At 35.3% G+C, this 20,368-nt stretch overlaps 1 protein-coding gene across 2 annotated transcripts in view; it reads left to right on the top strand.

The window, feature by feature from the left end:
* Positions 1-20,368, top strand: part of BNC2 (basonuclin 2) — a 299,095-nt gene that overhangs the window by 50,942 nt on the left and 227,785 nt on the right. The window contains exon 2 of one of the 2 annotated variants that reach the window (XM_008934775.2): positions 117-317. In XM_008934775.2, coding sequence (XP_008933023.2) covers positions 222-317 — 96 coding nt within the window. In that variant the 5' untranslated portion in view covers positions 117-221. Of the gene's footprint in view, positions 1-116; positions 318-20,368 lie in introns of those variants that run through there. The other variant, XM_018080995.2, reaches the window with a different exon arrangement.

Here is a 20,368-nt window from a genome sequence, read left to right as displayed (position 1 = left end):
GACCCTCTCCCCTGAATCCCCCCTTCCCAAATGAAACACACAGTGCAGCTAGCTTCCTAACTTCACTCCTGCTACTGGCTGCCAAGAGGCTCAAAAAATCCACCTTCACTTTTCAGTCAGAAGAGGCAGAAGTGGATGTGAGAGACAGACACACACAGAGACACAGAGAGCGAAAGAGGGCAAGAGACTTGACTTTAAGAGACTCCTGCACTGACAACTCCATGCAGTTCGGAACAAGAACGGCAGCGACCGAGTCTGGTTTCATGGGGACATGGCAGAACACTGACACCAACCTCTTATTCAGAATGTCCCAACAGGTATGTTACTTTTGTTTATTTTAAAACATGGCATTTTTTTTGTTTTATTTCTCCTTCTTTTTCTCTTTCTTTCCATGTTTCATTTTTGTTTCATTCATCACTACATAGTTAGCCTCTGAACTGTCATAACTATGTCATTGGAATGTGCATGGTTACTTCATTTCTTCCCTAAGGGCTCCTTTTTAAAAGAAGAAAAAATATTAAAGCTTTAAGTAAAAGCAAAGCATTTGTTTTAAAGTTTCCAAATAGAGCTTTGCTTCTAATAAGACTGTTTTTCTTTCTTTGTTTGCTTTTGTTTTGTTCCAGCCTTTTCCCCCTCGCTATCCCCCCCGTCCCATAAATAAAAGTATCTGCTATCCCAGCAGAACTACTTTTTTTTTCTTCCTCAGTACATAAACCCCGAAATCAAACTGATACTAAATTTAGGGGGCCCCTCTCAACGGCATAATTTACTTAATGTGGCAGAACACAGTTTTATTGAGAGGGAGGGAGCGACGAGCTGTCCTACTGCTGCCAGCACGGAGCTGAGGGTCGTTAGAGGAGACAGTTTCAGTCCTCGGGTCTCTTTTCTCCCGCTCCCTCTCCCGCTTGCTCCCTGTCTCGCTCCCCCTCTCTTTGCGGAGCTGAGCCTTGGCGTCCTCCCCAGCGCTGCTCCTTCACCGGGGGCCGCGTTTAAGGCAGCTTGGTATGCCGGTTCTGACGGGAAAGCGAAAATGTTACTGCAAGGCCAGTTATAACTGATAATTAATCACAGGAGCCAGTGTCTCTGTACCATACACTTGGTGATACGCGCCTTGTGTATTACAGCTAATTTTGCACAATTGCTTGGCTCTTCTGGATGAAGGGAAACGGAAAAGGGGGTGGAAAAAAAAAAGAAAAAAAAAGCAAGAAAAAATAGAAAGAGAGAAACTTTCAGCTTGGATGGGGCTCAAGCAGGGGAGGGAAGTTCAACCTGGAGGTTTTTAACAGGGTGACTCCCTACCAGGGGATGTTTTGCCCTTCTGAAAACTGGTTTCCAATTATGGTCTGACACTGATGGATAATAATTGAAATATTGTGTTAGCCAGAAGAGGAGTTAGTAAATTTGTATATTGATATTAGACTTTTATTTAATGTTAGACATAAGATGAATTAAGTAATTTACCTGAGAGGCGTTGTACAGTAAGAAAAGAGAGGGAAAGTTATTAGGTTTTTATAGTTACAGTAACAAAGAATGCTTGAATACTGGCCATAAAACAATAATTTAATTAAAAAACCCACAAACTTTAAAGTCAAGAAAAACTCCAAAGCAGATAGTTAATAACCAATAGCAGTTGTCTATGGATGACCATTTAAGCAGTATAGCTCAGGACAGGATGAAGGCATTTGAATAAGGAATATTTTGGTATATCCTGTAGAGGGACCCTGATTACTGCTGATACAGTATGCTGGTATAGAATGTAATCAACGTAAGGCAAATAAGCAACCCTGTCCAATTTCCCATTCTTGAAAGTAAAAAAGTTAATTTCCTTGTAGAGATGCACATTTCAAAAACACTGCTTGGCACTAGGAAGTGTGAATTGCTGCTGCACTGCTTAGAAACATTATCAGCTGTATGCATATCTGTGATACATAACATATTTGGTTATATTGATATTAGACAATGGTACAGAAAGCAATTATCCAAATTACCCGCTGTATTCTTTTAGCAAGAAATGGGGTTAAATTTTAGGGGTTGGGGAAAGGTTCTTTCCATTTCAGCCACAAAAGAGTTAACATAACTAGATCCAGATAACAATCAATTGATAAATGACAAATGAACCCCATAAATAGTATTAGATTGCCTGTTTAGTATTAGATCTTTTTCAACAGATTTAGACTGTGTGGTCTCTGAAAGACTAGAAAATGTTCAACACTGACAAAGAAAGAAAACAAAACTAAATAGAAGAGCATCACAATGTGTCAAATAATTTGAGACAACTAGCTTATTAAACCTAGACAAATGTTTATACACATGGGCTAGGCTGTTTGGTTGCTATTTTCCTTTTTAAATAATATTTTTAATGTACTAATTCTTGAGTATTAATTGGATTTTTTACATTATTGAACATGCATGCTCATATTGTACAGTATATAGAAAACGAGAAGTAGTGTACTAAGTGAATAAACGTGTGGTGGATGCTACATCAAGGTGAATTGGTATACACACAAGTAGCACTGCAAAGGTGATAACGTGGAACAGATTTATTTCTTAGAAGTGTGTTCTTGATGCATTTGCATACTTGTTAATATCCTTGTCATATTTTGTTTATTTATCATGTGCTAAACATATTTAGTCCAAATATGCTTTCATCATTCTTTTAAGAGGAGGGCAAGTTATTTTGCTAAATGCATTTCTGTCCTCTTTAAGTATAACATTTTGTCTTATGTTTCTGATTTGTTAAGGCTGTTATAACTTGCTAGCTCACACATACTGTGTGCAAGTGCAGCTGCAAATTTGTGTCTAAGTGCCAGTGTTTCTTTATAAATCACTAAAGTCTTGACTATTGTTTTCTGTTATTTATTTTCATTCATTTGCTAGTTAATTATTTTCAATCCATGTTCTGGAAATGTAAGTATTTTTACAATTTCTCCTGTCTTTACGAAAAATTGTTTTCACAAGTACACATAACATGAAGTTATGAAATGTGCATAACTTGCAGCAAAGTTTGGCATGGTTTGAAAGAACTGTTTAATGAAACTTTTCCACCTATACATAGTAATGCTAGAGACATGTCTTTTTTAAATTTCTAAGTGTGATGCTGTTTTTCCATGTGTTTTTTAGAAGCAAACAAATTCTGAGCCCCATCACTTTTCTTGGGAGCTCTAACTTGAGCAGGTTTTTAGTGGAAAGATTGAAGCATGGCAAGAAGAATTATTTAGAACAAAACAAAACCTTGCAATCCCTCCCTCCTCTTACCTCTCAACTCACACTGCACTGCTCCTTGCATAATATAGAAGTGAATAACTTCCCTCAGAATAAAAGGAAAATCAACTTGATTGTGACATGTGTCTTAGAAAAATTAGGATTAAATATACAAGTTTGGGCTATTAATAGCAAGTGTAATGGTACTTATTTTGGGACTATTTTCTTTTGAGAATGGGAACACAAGAAAATGGTATCTCTGCATTCCAGAACAAATTTAGATTTTGGTGGGGTGAGAGGAGAAGTGAAATAGTCTCCTAAATTACCTGTGAGAATTTTATGACATGGCCACTTGACTGCATTGTTTTGCCTATGCACCTTTTGTCCATGTAAAAGTGTGTGATTCGCTTGAAAGGGGTCATCCCATTCTGTATACAGAAGAATGTCTGATAACCTCAAAGGGCATAAATCTTAACTTTTAAAAAGGAGTGCTACTTCGGGTCACTTTGATCAGTGACAGGTCGAGAATGAGCAGAAACCCTTGGCTTCTCTTCCATGCTCATTTGGCTAAGTCCAGGGCACGCACTGCCCATTCTAGTTCTGGCAAGGAGTTGTTAACAGAAAAGAAGGTCTGGATTTGATTGATTAAAAAAAAACAACAAGCAGGCTTTTGTGATTGTCTGCTTTCATAAATGTTTTGTGTATTTGTTAGAATAAGAAATGTCATTTTTCTTCATCTAGTTACCTTAAGGGCCGTAATGTTCTAAAATACTTTAAAGTCATTTCAGAAATGAGACCATAAGAGAAATGGCTGTAACACACAGTGACACAAAATGCCAGAGCCATCTGCCTTTTTGCTGAGAAAGAAGTATTTTTAATCCATTTCAGATAAAAAGGTAATAGCCTTTCCAGAAGCTATTTTCAACATGAGAGTGAAAAAGCAGTATACAGAATTATAAATGGATCTGTGCATCATTATATAGTAATTTAGGATTCACTCAATGATGTAACAAAATTAACAACATAATTTCATTGTGTAACTGTATCTTATTAAAGAACAACTGACTGACATTCTCTTACAGTTGCTTTATTTAACTTCATGCAAATATTATTAGTAGTGACATTTCTCTATTGTACATTAGATTCTCTCATTAGCATGATGTGTTAGTTATCACCAGAGAAATCACTTCTAGATAGGTGAGCAAGAAGCCAAGAAAACTAAAAATTAAATCAATGATGTATATTAATATAGACGCATCTGTTCATGAGAGATATGGTACAGTAAATTCAACTTTTTTCCTTGCATAAATGCATGATTATTCCAAGGAAAACTAAATAATCTTTAAAATACGTGAAGTATGCATGAATATTGCTAGAAATACTAAACTGCGTACAAAGTGCACTGCCTGTTTTGAGCTGCACTTATGTTCTTCCATCTGATAGTTCCTAACATTGATGTAAACATAGGCACATAAACTGTTTATTGAACCAGTATTAAAAAATAGGACCGTAGTGTAATGTCTAATAGATTGAAGGTAAAAGCTTTTTAAATGTTTCTGGGCTGCTGATTGTAGAGGTTCTATGCAATTTTAGCATATATTAAGTAATTAACTGTTTTACTGTAGTATATAACTATTCTTTTACTATAGGTGCAGATGTAAAAAGTTGAAACCTAATTTAACAACAGGCTGTAATACCATACATTGATTTACTATGAACATTTTGTGAGGAAGATTAACATTGGTAAAATGCATTTTGTAATTTAACGTGGGTAACAATCACGTTTGTGAGTAAGCATCAGCAAACATAACTATATATATCTTTATTACACCAATTCATAGCATAGCGGTAATAGGTGGGGTGGGATTTTTTTGTTGTTGTTCATGAATAAGTTTGTGTGGTAGTATGAATTTAGAAGCTTTATCAGGTTATGTTGTCTTATTTCAGATGCTTAAATTTTGTTGGGTATTTTGGTAAAGCACGGTTTAAATGTGTGCTGGTCCTTTTAGCAAATTAAAAATATTTGCATCAAGAATTTTTTGCTGCTTCTGAGGTGCCTCAGAATAGAGGCACGGAAAATACTGTACATGACAAAAATGCAGGATGTATACAACTAGACATACAAGTACATGCAATGATAGATACATGGCTATGTGCATGATACATGATTAAAAGTAAAAAATCCTTCTCAATAGCTTCTCTTACTGTGTTCAGGATTTACAAGAAAACTAAAACATAGCAAATTGTTTCCCATTCCTCTCTATACATATTAATCTTGCACATATACACATACAGTGTTTGAACGTATTTATACCATTCTGTATTTTTGTTAATGATGTGCTTGTCAGAGCTTTGCTTAACGTGGAGATATGTATGCACAAAATTGTAAAACCTGCTGAAACATGCTCAATTATATTGTGCAATAAGCTTTAGTGTTTAATATTTTAAAATGTATTTTTTTCCTGTTTTTTTTTTATTATTTTTGTATTTTAATAGTTACATATTCATAAGTATAGTTTTATAGGGATTTGATTAATGTAATGACAGAACAGATCTGGTATAAAACAGCAGTAAGAGTCTTCTGCTCTTATGTCGGGGTTAAGAGCCAAGGCAAATCTTCCCTAACTAATTAGATGCTGAGTAAGGCATCTTAGTGAAGCTGGGGCAAAAGTGAATGGGTCACAGCTGAGGCAAGATTGCAAGGACTGTAGTGATAGTGAAAGCATTTGCATTTGCCAGGTCATTGTGACACTGTGCTGATTGCAAAGGAACACTCTGTTCCGTGATACAGAACTGCTGTCATAAAGTAGAATCTAAAACAAAAGCTTTAAAGAGCTTTTACTTTTTACTAGAAATGCTCAAAACATATGCTGTGCATAGCCTTCTAACTTTCTTTGCTCAGTTATTTTTCTCAAACAATAGTGCTTGTGCTTTTATTAAAGGATTTGCCTTGCAGACTAATGGTTCTTCACAGTTTAGAAGAATTTCCAAACTTGGGGCTCCTAGTATACCCAGGAGGTGATGAATCATACTGACTCAAGAAAGAAAAGGCTGAAACAGAGGAGAAAGGGAGAATTCCGTTGTTACTGTATCAGAAAGAGAATCAGTAATGCAGATTTTTGCTATAATTCTGAGAGTGTAATGACAAAATTTCAGCTTCTAGATAAACTGTAATTAAAGAGTTTGTTTTTTGCCCAGTTCACCTGTAGAAAGGAGTAAACTTAAAAAGTATTTTTATCAAATGAATGTCTGAGTTTTTCAATGAGGCAAAATGCATTCTTTAGCTTAACATCAGTCTGTCTAACAAATGTCCAAAATAAGAGACTGTACATCAGCCAATGGGCAGGCATGTGCTGCTTTACTGCTTACCCCACTCATTATCGTGATGCCCTAATGCCTCCTTTCCCTTACTGAAATACTTGACAACTGCTTTCTAAATTATTTTCCTTCACTGACAGAGAAAACAGTGCCACTTGTATGGTTGTGTCACACAATATTTTATCATAGAGAGGGCATGTTTTTGAAGGGTGGGGAATGAGCATCTCAGATTGCATTGATTGGTGTGAACTTGCCAACAGTGTACCGTTGATGCTATTCTGACCCTCGCAGGAAGCCATTGCATCCCTATCCTCTACTGATGATGCTTATCTGTGCACTTGTACAAAGGAAAGGAGTGTGTCATCCACCAGTTAGAGAACGTGGGAGTTCAGAAGAGAAAATGTCATGATTATGATCCTACCATTCCTCCTTGTGTACCACACAAAAGTCAGCAATCTTTTTTGCAAAGTGAATAGTAAGTGATACTTTAGGAAGCTTCATGGAAAGTGAGAAAATTTATACTGGGTTTGTCATTAAAGCTGAAAAGTACTGTCACTGGCAGGTAAACCTGCTGTGATATTTGAAATGATGTTTATTTGGAAATAGACCACAACACAGATATGCCAGTAGAGATGGGCTCTGCAGTCTGGCTACCTGTGCATCTTGGAATTTGTACCTTATAAAAGAAATGGAGTGACATGGTATATGTCTTTTTTTTTTTTTTTTGTGATACCTACTGCAACAAATGTTGAAAAGAGAGCTTTAGTTTTTCTTCTTTTTTCTCAGTAATTTTTAGCGACTTGAAGAACAGCAAGGCACACCTGATGAACAATATTTGTTTATTTGTGGTGGTTGTTTTTAAACTTTATTTCATTAGAATTCCAGGCAAGGAGATAGATTACCCAAGTCTCTGCATATGTATTTTCTCAATGCATTCCATAGTGTGTTTCTTAAAGATCAGTAACTTTAAAATGCAATACTGGCTTTGAACAGTTTAAATGAAAATGTCATACTATGTAGTTCTTTTCATCTGAACAATTCAACATTTGGTGTACCAGTGAGAGGAAAATAGAATATAAAAGACCACATCCTTACTGTGATCCGAGCATATGTTTTCCATTCATGTTGTTGGAGGCCCTGTCATGCATCAAGGACAGCATATAGTTTAGGTACAGGATCACAGATAGCAGTGTACTAGCCTTCAGAGTGAGCTGTAACCAGGAGCTCAATTCTATAAGCCTTCTGTGTGTATGTAACTTTTACGAAGCTAAATGCGCAGGTATTTTGCAAGAAAAAAATTATGCAGTGGTAAAGAAAGTTGCTCTTGTGTTTTCCAGTCTTTTCTATTATTTAGACACCAAGAAGATGAACATAATTTAAAAATAAAATTAGCTATTGCACTTTCTTAAAGAAATCTAAACCTGGCTTCCTGGGTTATCAAAATCCAGAAATTAAGCAAGGTTTTCTGTTAAAGTCTCTGGTCAGGTGTGAGCTTTTAGACATTATCGGTCTCTGTATGATTTTATGTGTCAGTTACTGAAAGCTCAGTTTTTCATGGGTTACCTTGAAAGCCAGTACAAAATTATGGTTGCTTTCAGTTTGCCTCTGAAGTTTTGAATTTTTTTAACAAGAAATCTCAGAATGGAATTTGGGCAGGGTAATTCAACATGAAATAAATTGGAGAAGAAATATTTACAAGACTCTTTGCTAACTGGAATTGCCAACTTTTCTGAAGAAAAAGTAGCAACACAATAGAATAAAAGGTGATTTAATTAATAAAATAGTATTTTGAAAGGAATTATTTTTGTTTAAATAAAAATTTGGCTTTCCAAAGTGTTCTGTCTTCTCTGTTTTCTCATTAGAAACATGTATATAAAAACCAAACAAACCTGAAGATGCTACTGTCAGATCCTTTTATGCAGATTGATTTCCTTTTAGCATATTCATTGCCCTTTGCCTGCACAGAATACAAAACCTTGTGTACTGTACTGCAGTTTTATTGCTGCTTTCAGAGGGATGTCTTGTGAGATGTTACAGCTCCTACGGAAGTACAATGGCAAAATGTCGTTTAAGATAGATCATTATTGATATCCTTTATTTATTAATGTCTTTCCTCATGTTTCTTTCACTGCAGTTTTTCTTTCTATGTGTATATATCTGAACGTGTATTAAAAGAAAAACTCTTCTTGGTAGTAATTGAATAATTAAAGCAATCTTGATTATAAGGGACTATAGGAAGAGATGAGAGGCAGAGAGGAGAAGCATCCCTTTCAAGGAAGGCCAAATGTAAGTGCTGACATGGCGAGTTCAGTGTTTTGTATTTAGTGTGCTTGTATGCAAAAAGAATGATAAAAATGTATGATGTCCTGGATTATCACACTGAAGGTGCTGAAAAGCATCTCAGATTGATCTCTGCTTTCTACAATTTCTTAACCAAGGTGTTGCTAATATTTAAAAAGAAGCCCTCATTATATTTGTATTCTCATATGTCAAATATGTGTTCATTTGACTTAATAAATATATAGAAAAATGGGAAAATTAAACTGATAGAACATTTGAATGCTAATTTTTTCTACACAGACTTAGTAGGCAAAAATTAAGTCAGCTTGGACTTCAGTGATTTGTTTAAAAGCAATTAAAAGCACGAACATCACTGTGTTCAGACTTAGTTCTTAATTAAAAATGTACCATTTTTTCTTGCAGAAATTCTCTAAAAAAATTTTGTGGCAATCTGTAAAATGGAATTCTTAGGAAAACAGTCTCCTCAGAAGTGGTCGCAACAGTTTTTCTGAGTAGTGAACGTGTTTTTGCACTTCCTATCATAACGTTTAATAGCTATTTGTTCCCTGAGCAGTTTACTTTTTAAAATACATAAATTTGATAAGAACATCTGAAATAGATGTTTTGGAGAGGAGGGAGGTAAAAACTAATGAAGAGTGTGCAAGGAAAAAATAATGACTTCCAGCTGGCTTTATATAATAAAACTACTATTAAAATGAAGAACTCCATTAGTAAGGCTTTATTTATGTATTTTCTTACATTTCTAAATAAACAACATAGTCTTTAGAAAAATAACAGTTAAATGAGTAAAGTGTGACAGCTCTCACACTAGCCAGGGAATAATATAAAGAAGTACCAACTCATCTACCCTGCCTTAATGCCCCACAGCAGTTGAGTTGACATTGCTGGAATGCCTCCTGCAGCTGGTGGCATATGACTGTCATTTGCAGGCAGGATATACGGAGAGTTTACACAATGGAGGCATTCATGAAAGTGTTCCTCATGTGGGACTCCTGCAAGCTCTCATTTTATTGACCCTGTCAGAATTTAACTGGTAGGCTGTCAAATTATGCGTTGCTTTATCTATTATTAGTTTTTCTTTTAAATTAGAATGCACCGAAGAAGGGGTTGTGGAAAGCAGGTATGAAAAGCAAAACCAGCTTCTGGGTTACTGTTTCTAAACCAGGAAAAACATAACAGCTATGTAAGAACTTTATCTTTTGTGCTGCAAATTTTAGGGATTCTATGTTGTATTCAAGATTAAATAATGTGGCTTAGAGTTTTTTCAGGGTGTAGGGTAGGGTGGGGGTTTTTTAGCATTTAAAACCTTAAACAGAAATATGTTTTCTGAATTACCGTGTTACTCAACTGTAACTTGAACATTGGTGTACAAACAGTTTTATGAAAGAGCTCACTCTTTGATTGCTGGTGTCCTTAAAGATAGCAGAAAAAGTGCTTTTTGTACAAACTTCCCCCAAAAGAGATTTATTCATATGCTTTGCTGCATCTTTTGCAGAATACCATAAAGAAATGCCCAATACTTAACAGTTTTGATTATGTTCTGCAAACAGTATAATAATCTGAGAGGTGATTAATGATTTTAAATATGTTATTTATATCACAGATTGACTGCTTATTAATTCAGTGGTGTTGAGGCATGACCTCTCCAAAGCCATAAATTGCATTAAAAAAATAGAATGTATGCACAGCTTTATTGATATCTGTGAGAGAACTGGTTACAGCAGCAACCAGCACACCAAAACATTGGCTTCTTGCAGATGGAACATACTGCAAAGGAAGTACCTTATGCAGTGAGTTACTCATTTTAATAGATCCTCCTATCCAGTAGTCCATTTTTAATGCAATGCTGAAGTTCAGTTCAGAGTGAAGGAGGGAAGAGTGAGAAACGGAATGAGAGTGAACGATCAGATTGTTAAAGGAAAATAAATTTTAACCAGGGGTCTATCAGTCACTTCCTTTCTGCTAGGAAAAAAACCCCTCAACTGACCATATATGTTTTTGTTCATGTATAGAAATAAGGTATGACACGGGATCTCATTATCATAGATTTTACTTATTACATGTTCTTATAATTGTTCTACTCTTAAAAAATGTTTTATTTCTACTAGAATAGGGATAGCTGAATAGTAAACACTATTTTAAGTTATAAAATATATGTGACTGGTCATGTTTGTTTCCAGTGTATAATTTTCAATTTCTTCTTACTTGGCTTTTCTCCTCCTAGAATATAAAATAATATTAATCACAAAAGACAAAGTAGTCTAAATAGAATATTATTACACCATTTTGAAAGACCTCCTAAAATACTGCTCTGGAATCTACTGAGATGCTGATTTTTCTCTGGGGGGATAAAACATTTAAATTTAGTTGGAAATGTGTATTTTTAACCTTTTGATACAGCATTCTGAAGACATTGTCTTCCCTTAAATATTTAAAAAGAAAAATTTGTTGCATAGGCTGCAATATTCCTAAATTAGTATTTAGGAATCCAGAGATGTTATTTACAAGAACTTGAAAAACGTAGCATCTCTCTGATGATACTTGAATTTTCATTCAAAGGAAAATGCTACTTCTACAGTTTTGGAATAGCAGTAATTGTAAAATGGCATTTTTGGGTTTCTTTTCCTTAAAAATTGAGAAAAAACCTGAAATAGGTACATTCTGGTGTACTTTCTTGTTAATGACAATAGTTTTATTAGTGGCTTCTCAGTCTGATTGTCTAAGGAGAGATGTAAAGGCTGGATTTTAGAACATGAGCAAAACCACAGAAAATGCTCAGACAATAACAAAAATGGTTAGTAATTTTCCTATGTCATCAGACTTGTCTGACAAATTATTTAAAAAAATTTCTACTTTTTTTTTTGTGGTGAAAGCTGATTTCAGGTAGTCAGCCTGTCAGTACACTATTACAGGTAAACCCCAAAGTGTCTTGATACATTTCTGTGGACAAACAATACTTTACAACACTAGAAAATTATAATTTTAAGTGTATGGTCCTTTTCTCACTGAAATTAATACAAGTAGAGTCTATAATCACAACAGTGGTGTGAGGGCTTTTCCTATAGTCTTTCCTCAAGAAGAGATAATTCATGTTTTGCTTTTTCTGTGATGAAGCACATTAAATGTTAAATTAAGAAATAATTGTAGAAGTAAAATTTGGGGAAGTGACTAGAGCATTGTACTCTAGCTTCAAATAATGCAATATTTGTAGAAGCATGACCTTTGAAGTCTAGGTTATTCAAAATTTTAATTATGCACTTAAGATATTTAAATGTACACTTAAGAGAAACTGCGTGGTATACGCTAGCTGTTTAAGAAAATAATCTTCTGATAATTCAGTGCTGGTAATTTTTTAACTTTAAAATGCAATTTTAATTTTGCATAAAAATGTATGTTTTCATAATCTGTCTCTTTATTTTATGAAATCTTTCAGAAGACAGTAGAAGGAAATTATTTAACTCATTGTGTAGACCACAGTGGTGTTAAAAAGTAAACCAACACAAACCCCCAAAACAAAACTAACCCCACTTTAAACATCTTAGTTGGTATTTATGTATTTTTTGCATGGAAGTTGCTTAGACTTGAAATTATGTTCTTCTGGACATTGTTATTTTGCTTTTTGCTAATGCTGAGGAGCTGAAAGTCAGGTATGAAAATGTTAAAGCAATTCAATCTGTATGCAACTTAATAAATAGGAAGTTGAAATTTAGTGTTCTAGAAACAAACCGATATAAATAATGTTTCCTATGATTTTTCAATTTACATTTTTTAAAGGCCATTTTATGACACCAAACTGAAATAAAACTTTTCTAGCATGTGAAGTTCGTAAAGTAACTAAATATGTAAATGCATAAAGTAGCACTATAGACATGAGACTGATTTTAAATGACTGGGTTTTTTTTTCTGAACCTATCCCTTCTATACCACATCCCTATCTCTTCCAAAATTCAGCAATGGTCAGGTGTGGCATTTTGTTTCTATCCACTGACTTGCCATATGCATGTTTATACATCTACAAACTGTAAGAAGAAAACTGACTAAATGTGGCTTCAGGGAAAAGAAAGGAGTGGTGGGCACAGATACCAGCTGGAGCTTGATGCATGTATTCTCTTCTGTGGCACTGTTTTGTTGTTGATGTGGGAATGTAGCTAAACAGTGGCTACAGATGCTCCACTAAATAAGGATCCACATAAATTCCAGCTGTGAACTTGTGATTCATCCTTCCCTGCACAGAAGATATGTTTCCATATGTCCCATTATGTTCCATATTTGATTTTTATCACACACTGTGTGCCAGTCTGAATCTCGTCTATATGCTTTTTGTGAATTCTGCCCTTTCTCTCTTTCTCCTTTGAATTAGAGTTATAATACCCCAGCTTCCATGCAAAAAATCCACATTACAATCATACAGCATCCTTGTAAATAATTTTTTAATGAATCAAGTACATAAATAATGTATCTATGTAACCACCATAACACAGAGACTGGACATATCTAGAAAATCACAGTAGTCCATTTGGAAAATATTTCTCTTGAACCTAACTGTAGTCTTTAAAAAGATCCAAGTCCTAAACAATTTCATCAAAGTATCTTACTTTACTTACTCTAAGTGCATTTTTTTGATATTTTCTGTAATCATTTCAGGTACCTTATGTACATAACCTCTCTATATTTTTTAAGCATGTAATTGATTCATAAGGAATCTCATTTTGAATTATGAATAATATCCATTGTTAACCATTTATGCTCTCTGAGGCTCACTGAAAAGAACTGCGTGGTTGCATGGTACCAAATAAAATATGTTAATTTATTATTTTTAAAAAATATTAATCTTATTCATTATATTCTTTAGATTGGAATTCAAAATATTTCTTCTTCTGCTACCATAATGTAGTTATGGAAATTGGCATCTGGAAATTTAGGCATCCATGGCCTCAAAAGCATACAAACTCCTATAGTTTAAAATATTTAAAAACAAAGTAAGGATTTAAAAAATGCTAGCTAAATTGCAGTCTAAGCTTTTGAGTTAGCTTCTTGTAATATAGTTAGGAGAAGTGTGGTCCCTGACTCCTAACTGGAGTGATATACGGCTGCTTGTCAGCTCTGTAAGAAACATAGTGCTGCAAGAGCTTTGCACTAAGTTTCACTTAAAATAGTCATTGACTATCATAAAGCCACTCAAAACATGAGGCAGAAGTCAGCATTATTGTGTTAGACAGCTGTGGTCTAGAAAGTCTGCCTTCACTGTCTTTGTGAAGGTAAAATTTCATTGGTTGCTGTAATTATTAAAAGTTGTGATAATAGTACTAGATTTGGTCATTGGTTTTTGCACATTGTTGAAGCCAATGCTTCTAGCTCCAGCAGAAATTTAAAATGGCATGTTAGGAACTGGATGAAATGTTTGCAGTGTTCACAAGTGAAGTTACTGTGCAGATGTTGTAGCAGTGCTGTAATTTCTCTACAGTCAATGACAGTATACTATCAATTACATATACAGTCAACTGTCTTCATAGGTAGTCGTGATTTTGTTGACTGATGAAAAGTGCTGTGAGAGTACAATTTTCTGCAACAAGGTGTATCAAAGCAAATACTGATATCTACTATAAAGAAGCATTGTTTAGCTGTGTGCAGAATTTGATGTCCAGTGCTTTTTTGGTCTCTTGTCCTTTCAAGGAAAGATAGTTCTATTCATAATTTAAATTCTCCAGACAAGTCAGGTATCAACATTATACCAACATTTTTCAGCGGAATGAATAGTTAATTAGTTTGTATTTTAAATCGAAGGTGTCTGTGTTATAGATTTCTGTGGGGAAAAAAGGAGAGAGTATCTATTTAAAAAGATGAGTAAGTGAGGTCTGTTCTCGGCAGCGTCTGAGATAGTACTGAGTTGAACCGAGTTCACTGTCAAATTCTAATCAAAATGCAGGTAAGTTTGGCATAATGAAGTGTTGGTGTGTTTCCAGAACTGTAAAGAAGACTTTAACTGGAGAAGAGGATAGAAATTACCAGTTTATTTTACAGATAGGTATTTCAAATCAAGTGGCTGGTGCTGCTTGTAAAGAAGCATCTGCAAAGGGTGTCAGTGTGACAATACTCTGTGTTCAAGAAGTTCAGTGTCAACACAGCTGTGACTTACCGCTTCTAGCAATCTCTCAACTGGGAATTAGATAAAATACCTTTAATTTGGGCATGAGGTTGGGTGAGAGTACTGGGGTGGGAGTATAATTTCAGTTGCTATTAATTTTCATAAAATAACATTTGTGTGCTTTGTCTTGCCAGATACTCTACAATGCTTTCCCTCATTTCACGTGCCAGGCTGTTTTTATATTATCATTTCTTTCTCTGCTGTGTTTATCCTTTCTGAAAACGGTGAATGTAAGCTATTACTGGCTGGGTGGGTGGCACACATTTGCACAGAAACTTTTAAAACACAGAGCAAGCATTTTGTTTTGGTTTTTAAAACCACTGAGAGAACTTAATGCAGCTGCTTTCATGGCATCAAAGTGAAACATATAAAAATCTCACTTTCTATTCTAAATAACCTTAGGGCTGTTGAGTCAGATATTTCCGGGTTGACGTGTTTTGCACAGGAGTGACAGTGGCATTGAGTATATATAGTAAATCTTGATGTTCCACTGAATCTCTTCAGTCTTTCATGAGCTTCACAGGGTACTCATCCTTAACAAAATGTCAAGTTAAAACATGTCACTTTGCCGTAGTTGAAATTGCTTACTTGTTTTTAATCAAAAAGCAGCTCTTAATGGCCTCTTTTACTGTAGGCAGTAAGGAAAGGAGCTTTCCAGTTTAGCAGCAAGTAGTTCCTCTGACCCATTATTTACTGTCATTTCTACTTCTCATCCAGCAATGTGAAGGGGATTGCATGATTAAAATCTGAGCATGGTGAATCAGGATGTTGGTGCTGCATATCCCACACCAAGTAGAATTAATATTTTTAGGGAAATCTGAGCTGTTTTTAATGCATTCCATTCCATTAAGCAGTGGTCCTGTGTTTCCTAGGACCTTTACTACATCGATGTGTGATATCTTTCAACAGCAAAGATTATATTGCCAATAGTAAAGGTGATTTGTGATACAGTGCTTCTTTGATTTTAGTTTTCCAAAACTCAGAATGAATTTAAGATGAGAGGTGCCATATATTCAACATAATCCTTGGATCCTATCCTGTGAAGTAGAGGTCTTCCTTAATCTGCAGCACTCAGATGCTCAAGCTGTACAAGTTAAGTGAATTCAGTTCATATTCTTTTTAACACTGAAATGGCTCTTCACTTTCTAGGCCAGCTAATAATCCTCCTCTTAACCACACTGTACATATCACAGATGGTGCTTGACAGACTAGTCAGTGTCTCAAAGGTCACCACAACACTATTAGCGAGATCACTATACCCTTTGTTTCATGAGGATGCTTCTGCTACAGTACTTGTTACTTAAAAAAATTATAGGAGTAAACTTTGGGGTTTGTTCTGAAAGAAAACCTTAACCACTTCTCTCCTCACCAACAAGTGCTTCAAATGTGGAGTTGTTTGTTGTCAATGAAGTACTCTGGAGTTTAGCATTCTGCTCATACAGGTATGATCGGCTCTAAGTCAGTTTGGTGGGATTCTTTTGTGTGAAGATATAATACTGAGTATGACTGATATTTTAATTTTTTATCATAGTTGCTTTTTGGAGCTTTTATTATGTTTTGAGGCTTATTTCAGCACCTGACAAAGAGGAACATTAACAGCCTTCTAGAAATTCTCATGTCTCAAAGCAGTATATATTCCTTTTGTGTAGTTTGAAAACACTGTAATAACTTAATGATGTTTTAAAAGCAAATAGGAAAAAGTGAGGCTTTAAACACCATTGTTGTTGGTTTATTGAAATATTTACAACCATAACCGGAAAAATCGACACACCGTTGTCATAGGTGCAGAAACATACAGTGGAAAATCTTGTTTCTGTTTTGGGTAATGCACGTTTATGAATGTATTTTACAGTAAAAATGCTATATTTACTTTTGCCTTGTAACTAACAGTCTGCACTTGTTTGTTATATTGCTGCAGTAATGTAACTTTACAAGGCCAGGCTCAGATTTGGAGAGAGAACTTGCAAAGCTACTTTTTTTTTTTTATCTGAGACAAGGACACTTCCTGAGGCGAGTTAATCTATACTGTTAATATAACTTACAATTTTTTGCTTAAACTGATTGTGCAATGCCAGACTTTCTTGAAGTTCATTCATAATACATGACATACACGTTGCTTTTTCTGATACATTTAAGAAATCAAGTGAAAGTATGAACTGTCCACTTGGAATATTTTGTAGTCATTTGTCCATTTTCAATAATAAATGTCCAGGTATGTATGCAGTTCACTTTTTTTTGTGGGCAATTTAATTTAAATATTTTGAATGTCCTGTTTCCTTAGTCTCTGTTCTTCTTGATTTATTATCTTTGATACCAGCTGAAACTCCACTTTTTGTACATTGTTTTATTTTATTTTTATGTTAGTGATAGACATTTTGTTCTCTCATCAGTCAGAAAACACTCGAGAATGACTTGAACTCTTTATAAGATTTCCATTGGTGTTCAAATAGTTAAGCCATTATTAGAATTTAACATTAGATTGCAAAGCGAGCAGTACCATCCTGGATGAAAGAAATTTCCTGTACATTAAAAATAAACTGAGTGTCGTGGTTGTTGTTTCCAAACAGGACACCCAGACGTTCTTCTGTAGTACATTATCTTTGTCACACAGGGAAGCGTGCTGTGGAAGCGATTTTTTATTTACATGAAATATAAATGAAAAAAAAATTGCAAATTCATCTAGCTAGAAACTCTGTAAGCATTTTTAAAGTACTTTTCTATTGTAGGAAATTTCCATTTTAATTTGATTGCTACAGGTTAATAGATGGAAGGGAGAGATGCTAAAAGTTAATTCGTATCCAGGCAAACTCAGATAATTTCTTATATCTTTATACTGCTTGTATCTCCTTTTCCATTCCTATTACTTCTAAATTCCAAGGTTCCAGGAATATCATGAAAACATTTCATATTTCAAATATTCAGTCTTCACAGAACTATTTGAATTGGCGTTGCTTAGTGTCCTTGTCCCCACCCCCGCCACACAGCTGTCACTAACAGAGGAAAAGGACTGGGGGGAGGGAATGAGGGAGCCCTGCTAAAATCGTGTCACGTAGCTCTAATTCATCTGCTCTCATTAGAGTGAGCGAGGGACAGCAGTGATGGCCAAGAGCTGCACTCCACACATGACACACGAACAGTTTGGGGAATAGAAAATTGCTTTCTCAGGAAGCCCAGCCAATTAAGGACTTGACCATATTGAATGTCAAGTGTTAATTTAGGTTTTTCTTCATTTTCCCAGTAGTAATGCGGGTCCTGTGATGAGCAAATACATGTCAAGTAAAAGTTGATTGCATGAAGGACCTGGGTATTATATGTCACTGACAAGTCACAAATGTACTCTAGTCTTTTAACCCCTTAGGTGAGTCCAGAAAGGAGGGGGAGGGAAGTAGGAGAGGGGGATTAAATGTACTATAATGATAAGAATAGATAGCTTATATTAGAGAGAAGTCTGGATGGGACAAGCAGAAATAGACATTTGTGCAAGAGGCTAAGGTGCAGACTTCCTGCAATCAGTGCGTGTATGTGGTACCTTTCTGGGTTATAATTAATAAACAGACCTAAAGGCCCCCTCAGGATTCTTTAGGGTTTTAAACACACCTATGAAGCATGCATGTTATATCCTTCATAAGGTTTCATGTGAAGAGAAGGAAAAGAAGTGCACAGTGCCAAAAATATGAAGTGCTCCTTAAGGGGTTTCTGTTTTGAAAGAAAATCATTTTGCATTCTTCATGGAAAAGAAAATATGTATTTCCAAGGTCTTTGTTTTTAAAAAGATAACCAGAAAGAAAAGACAAAGCACCCATATGAGAGCATGAAATTACAAAACACTTTCCTGTCAAAACCGGTTTTATTTTCCAGCTCGTGTGTGTGTTTCTCCAGGTTAATTTCACAGCCATCAGAAACTCCCTGAAAGGCCACCTACCCTCAGCTTATGTTGTACCTGCCTGTACTAGGGAAGTGGGGGATGGCAAAAGCACTAGTACTGAAGTCCATTTTAGTGAAGTAGCATTTACTTTTACTACATGTGGATACTTATGTATCATCTATAGCATCTAATTTCCATTCATCAGCATATTATTTACATATGAATGTTCTGAAAATAAGGCAGTGTCTGTTTCTATTGCAATTGTATGATTGACTAAAAAAATTTCATATAACAGTGTAGGTGTTGTGTAGTACAAATACAATGAAATAGAAGTGGCAATTTTGCAAGCACCTAGAAAGTTGTCCCTGCCTATCTAATCTGAAATGGTAGAAGCCACTTATGCTTTCCAGGAATTTTTAGAAATTATTTTCTCTTCCTGAATTTTGTTTCATTTCTTGATACCTAACCAATAGATGGGTAACTCTTTGAAGCTGGTCAGTAAGCACTCTGTGTTTGCTTTAAATATCACTGAGCTGATCCTAATTAGTATACGTTATCTCTATTTCTCCTTTGGATTTTGCTTCTCTGCATTATGACAAAGATATTTAGGTGGCAAGGTGCACTGCCACTGTCCATGATGGATGTGTATGTTCAGTAGACATCATTCTAATGCAGGTAACGTGACACTTTATATGAGTGCAAAGTTAATTATTAAGGGTTAAATTGTGAAACAGACATATTTGCAACAAAAGCAATTTAGGTTTGATTAGTATTTTCTGGAATGACGTTCCATTCTCTATGCGTATGAAATGATGCTGTCTATATAATGAAAACAAACACAAGAAACAGTTTCAAGAATCTAACCTCAAGATGGTCCGCAATGCTTTTCTTGCTACAGTTCCACTTCAAGTTTAAGTAGAAATACCTTATACATACATGTCATCTCAAAATAAACCCAACTTAATTCTCCCTCCCCAGCCTCCTCTCCTTTGTATTTCGGTAGGTAGCATCTGTAGATCTCAGCTGGCATTTAGAGCAGCATTTTAATCGTGGCAGCTTTTCTTCTGCTAGGTGTGCAAAGGGATTTTGCTAAGTTTCCTTAAACTAAATTCCAATGATGCCATCTCAGGTTGCTGATTCAAGATTTTGCTGCTCTGTGGTGTCACTTTTGACGGATGGTACCTAATGCAATCAGCCACCACTAAGGCAAGGCCTTCATTTGACCAAAGGGTCCAAAGGAAGAAAAAAAAAAGAGGAAAAAGAAAAAAAAAACCTCCAGCCATCCAACAACGAAGTAGGGCAGGCTGTTTCTGAATTGCTGTTTCCCAATGTTTTAGCAGAAGATGCCTCCCTTTGCGCATGTTTTTGATAAATTTAAGAAGTCAAATCACTGACACAGATGGATAATCCAAGTGTATAGGGTGAAGAGTTATAAATTAACACATTATTCCCTCTTAATGTGAAATACTTGAGAATGCATTTTCTGGGTCCCCTGACATCTACCCAGTGAGGGCTCGCATTGTACTTTTCAAGTGGCA

The sequence above is a fragment of the Manacus vitellinus genome, unplaced genomic scaffold, assembly GCF_001715985.3.
Source record: "Manacus vitellinus isolate BGI_N305 unplaced genomic scaffold, ASM171598v3 scaffold_50_pilon, whole genome shotgun sequence".
Classification (NCBI taxonomy): domain Eukaryota; kingdom Metazoa; phylum Chordata; class Aves; order Passeriformes; family Pipridae; genus Manacus; species Manacus vitellinus.
This window is presented reverse-complemented; position numbering and strand designations above follow the sequence as displayed.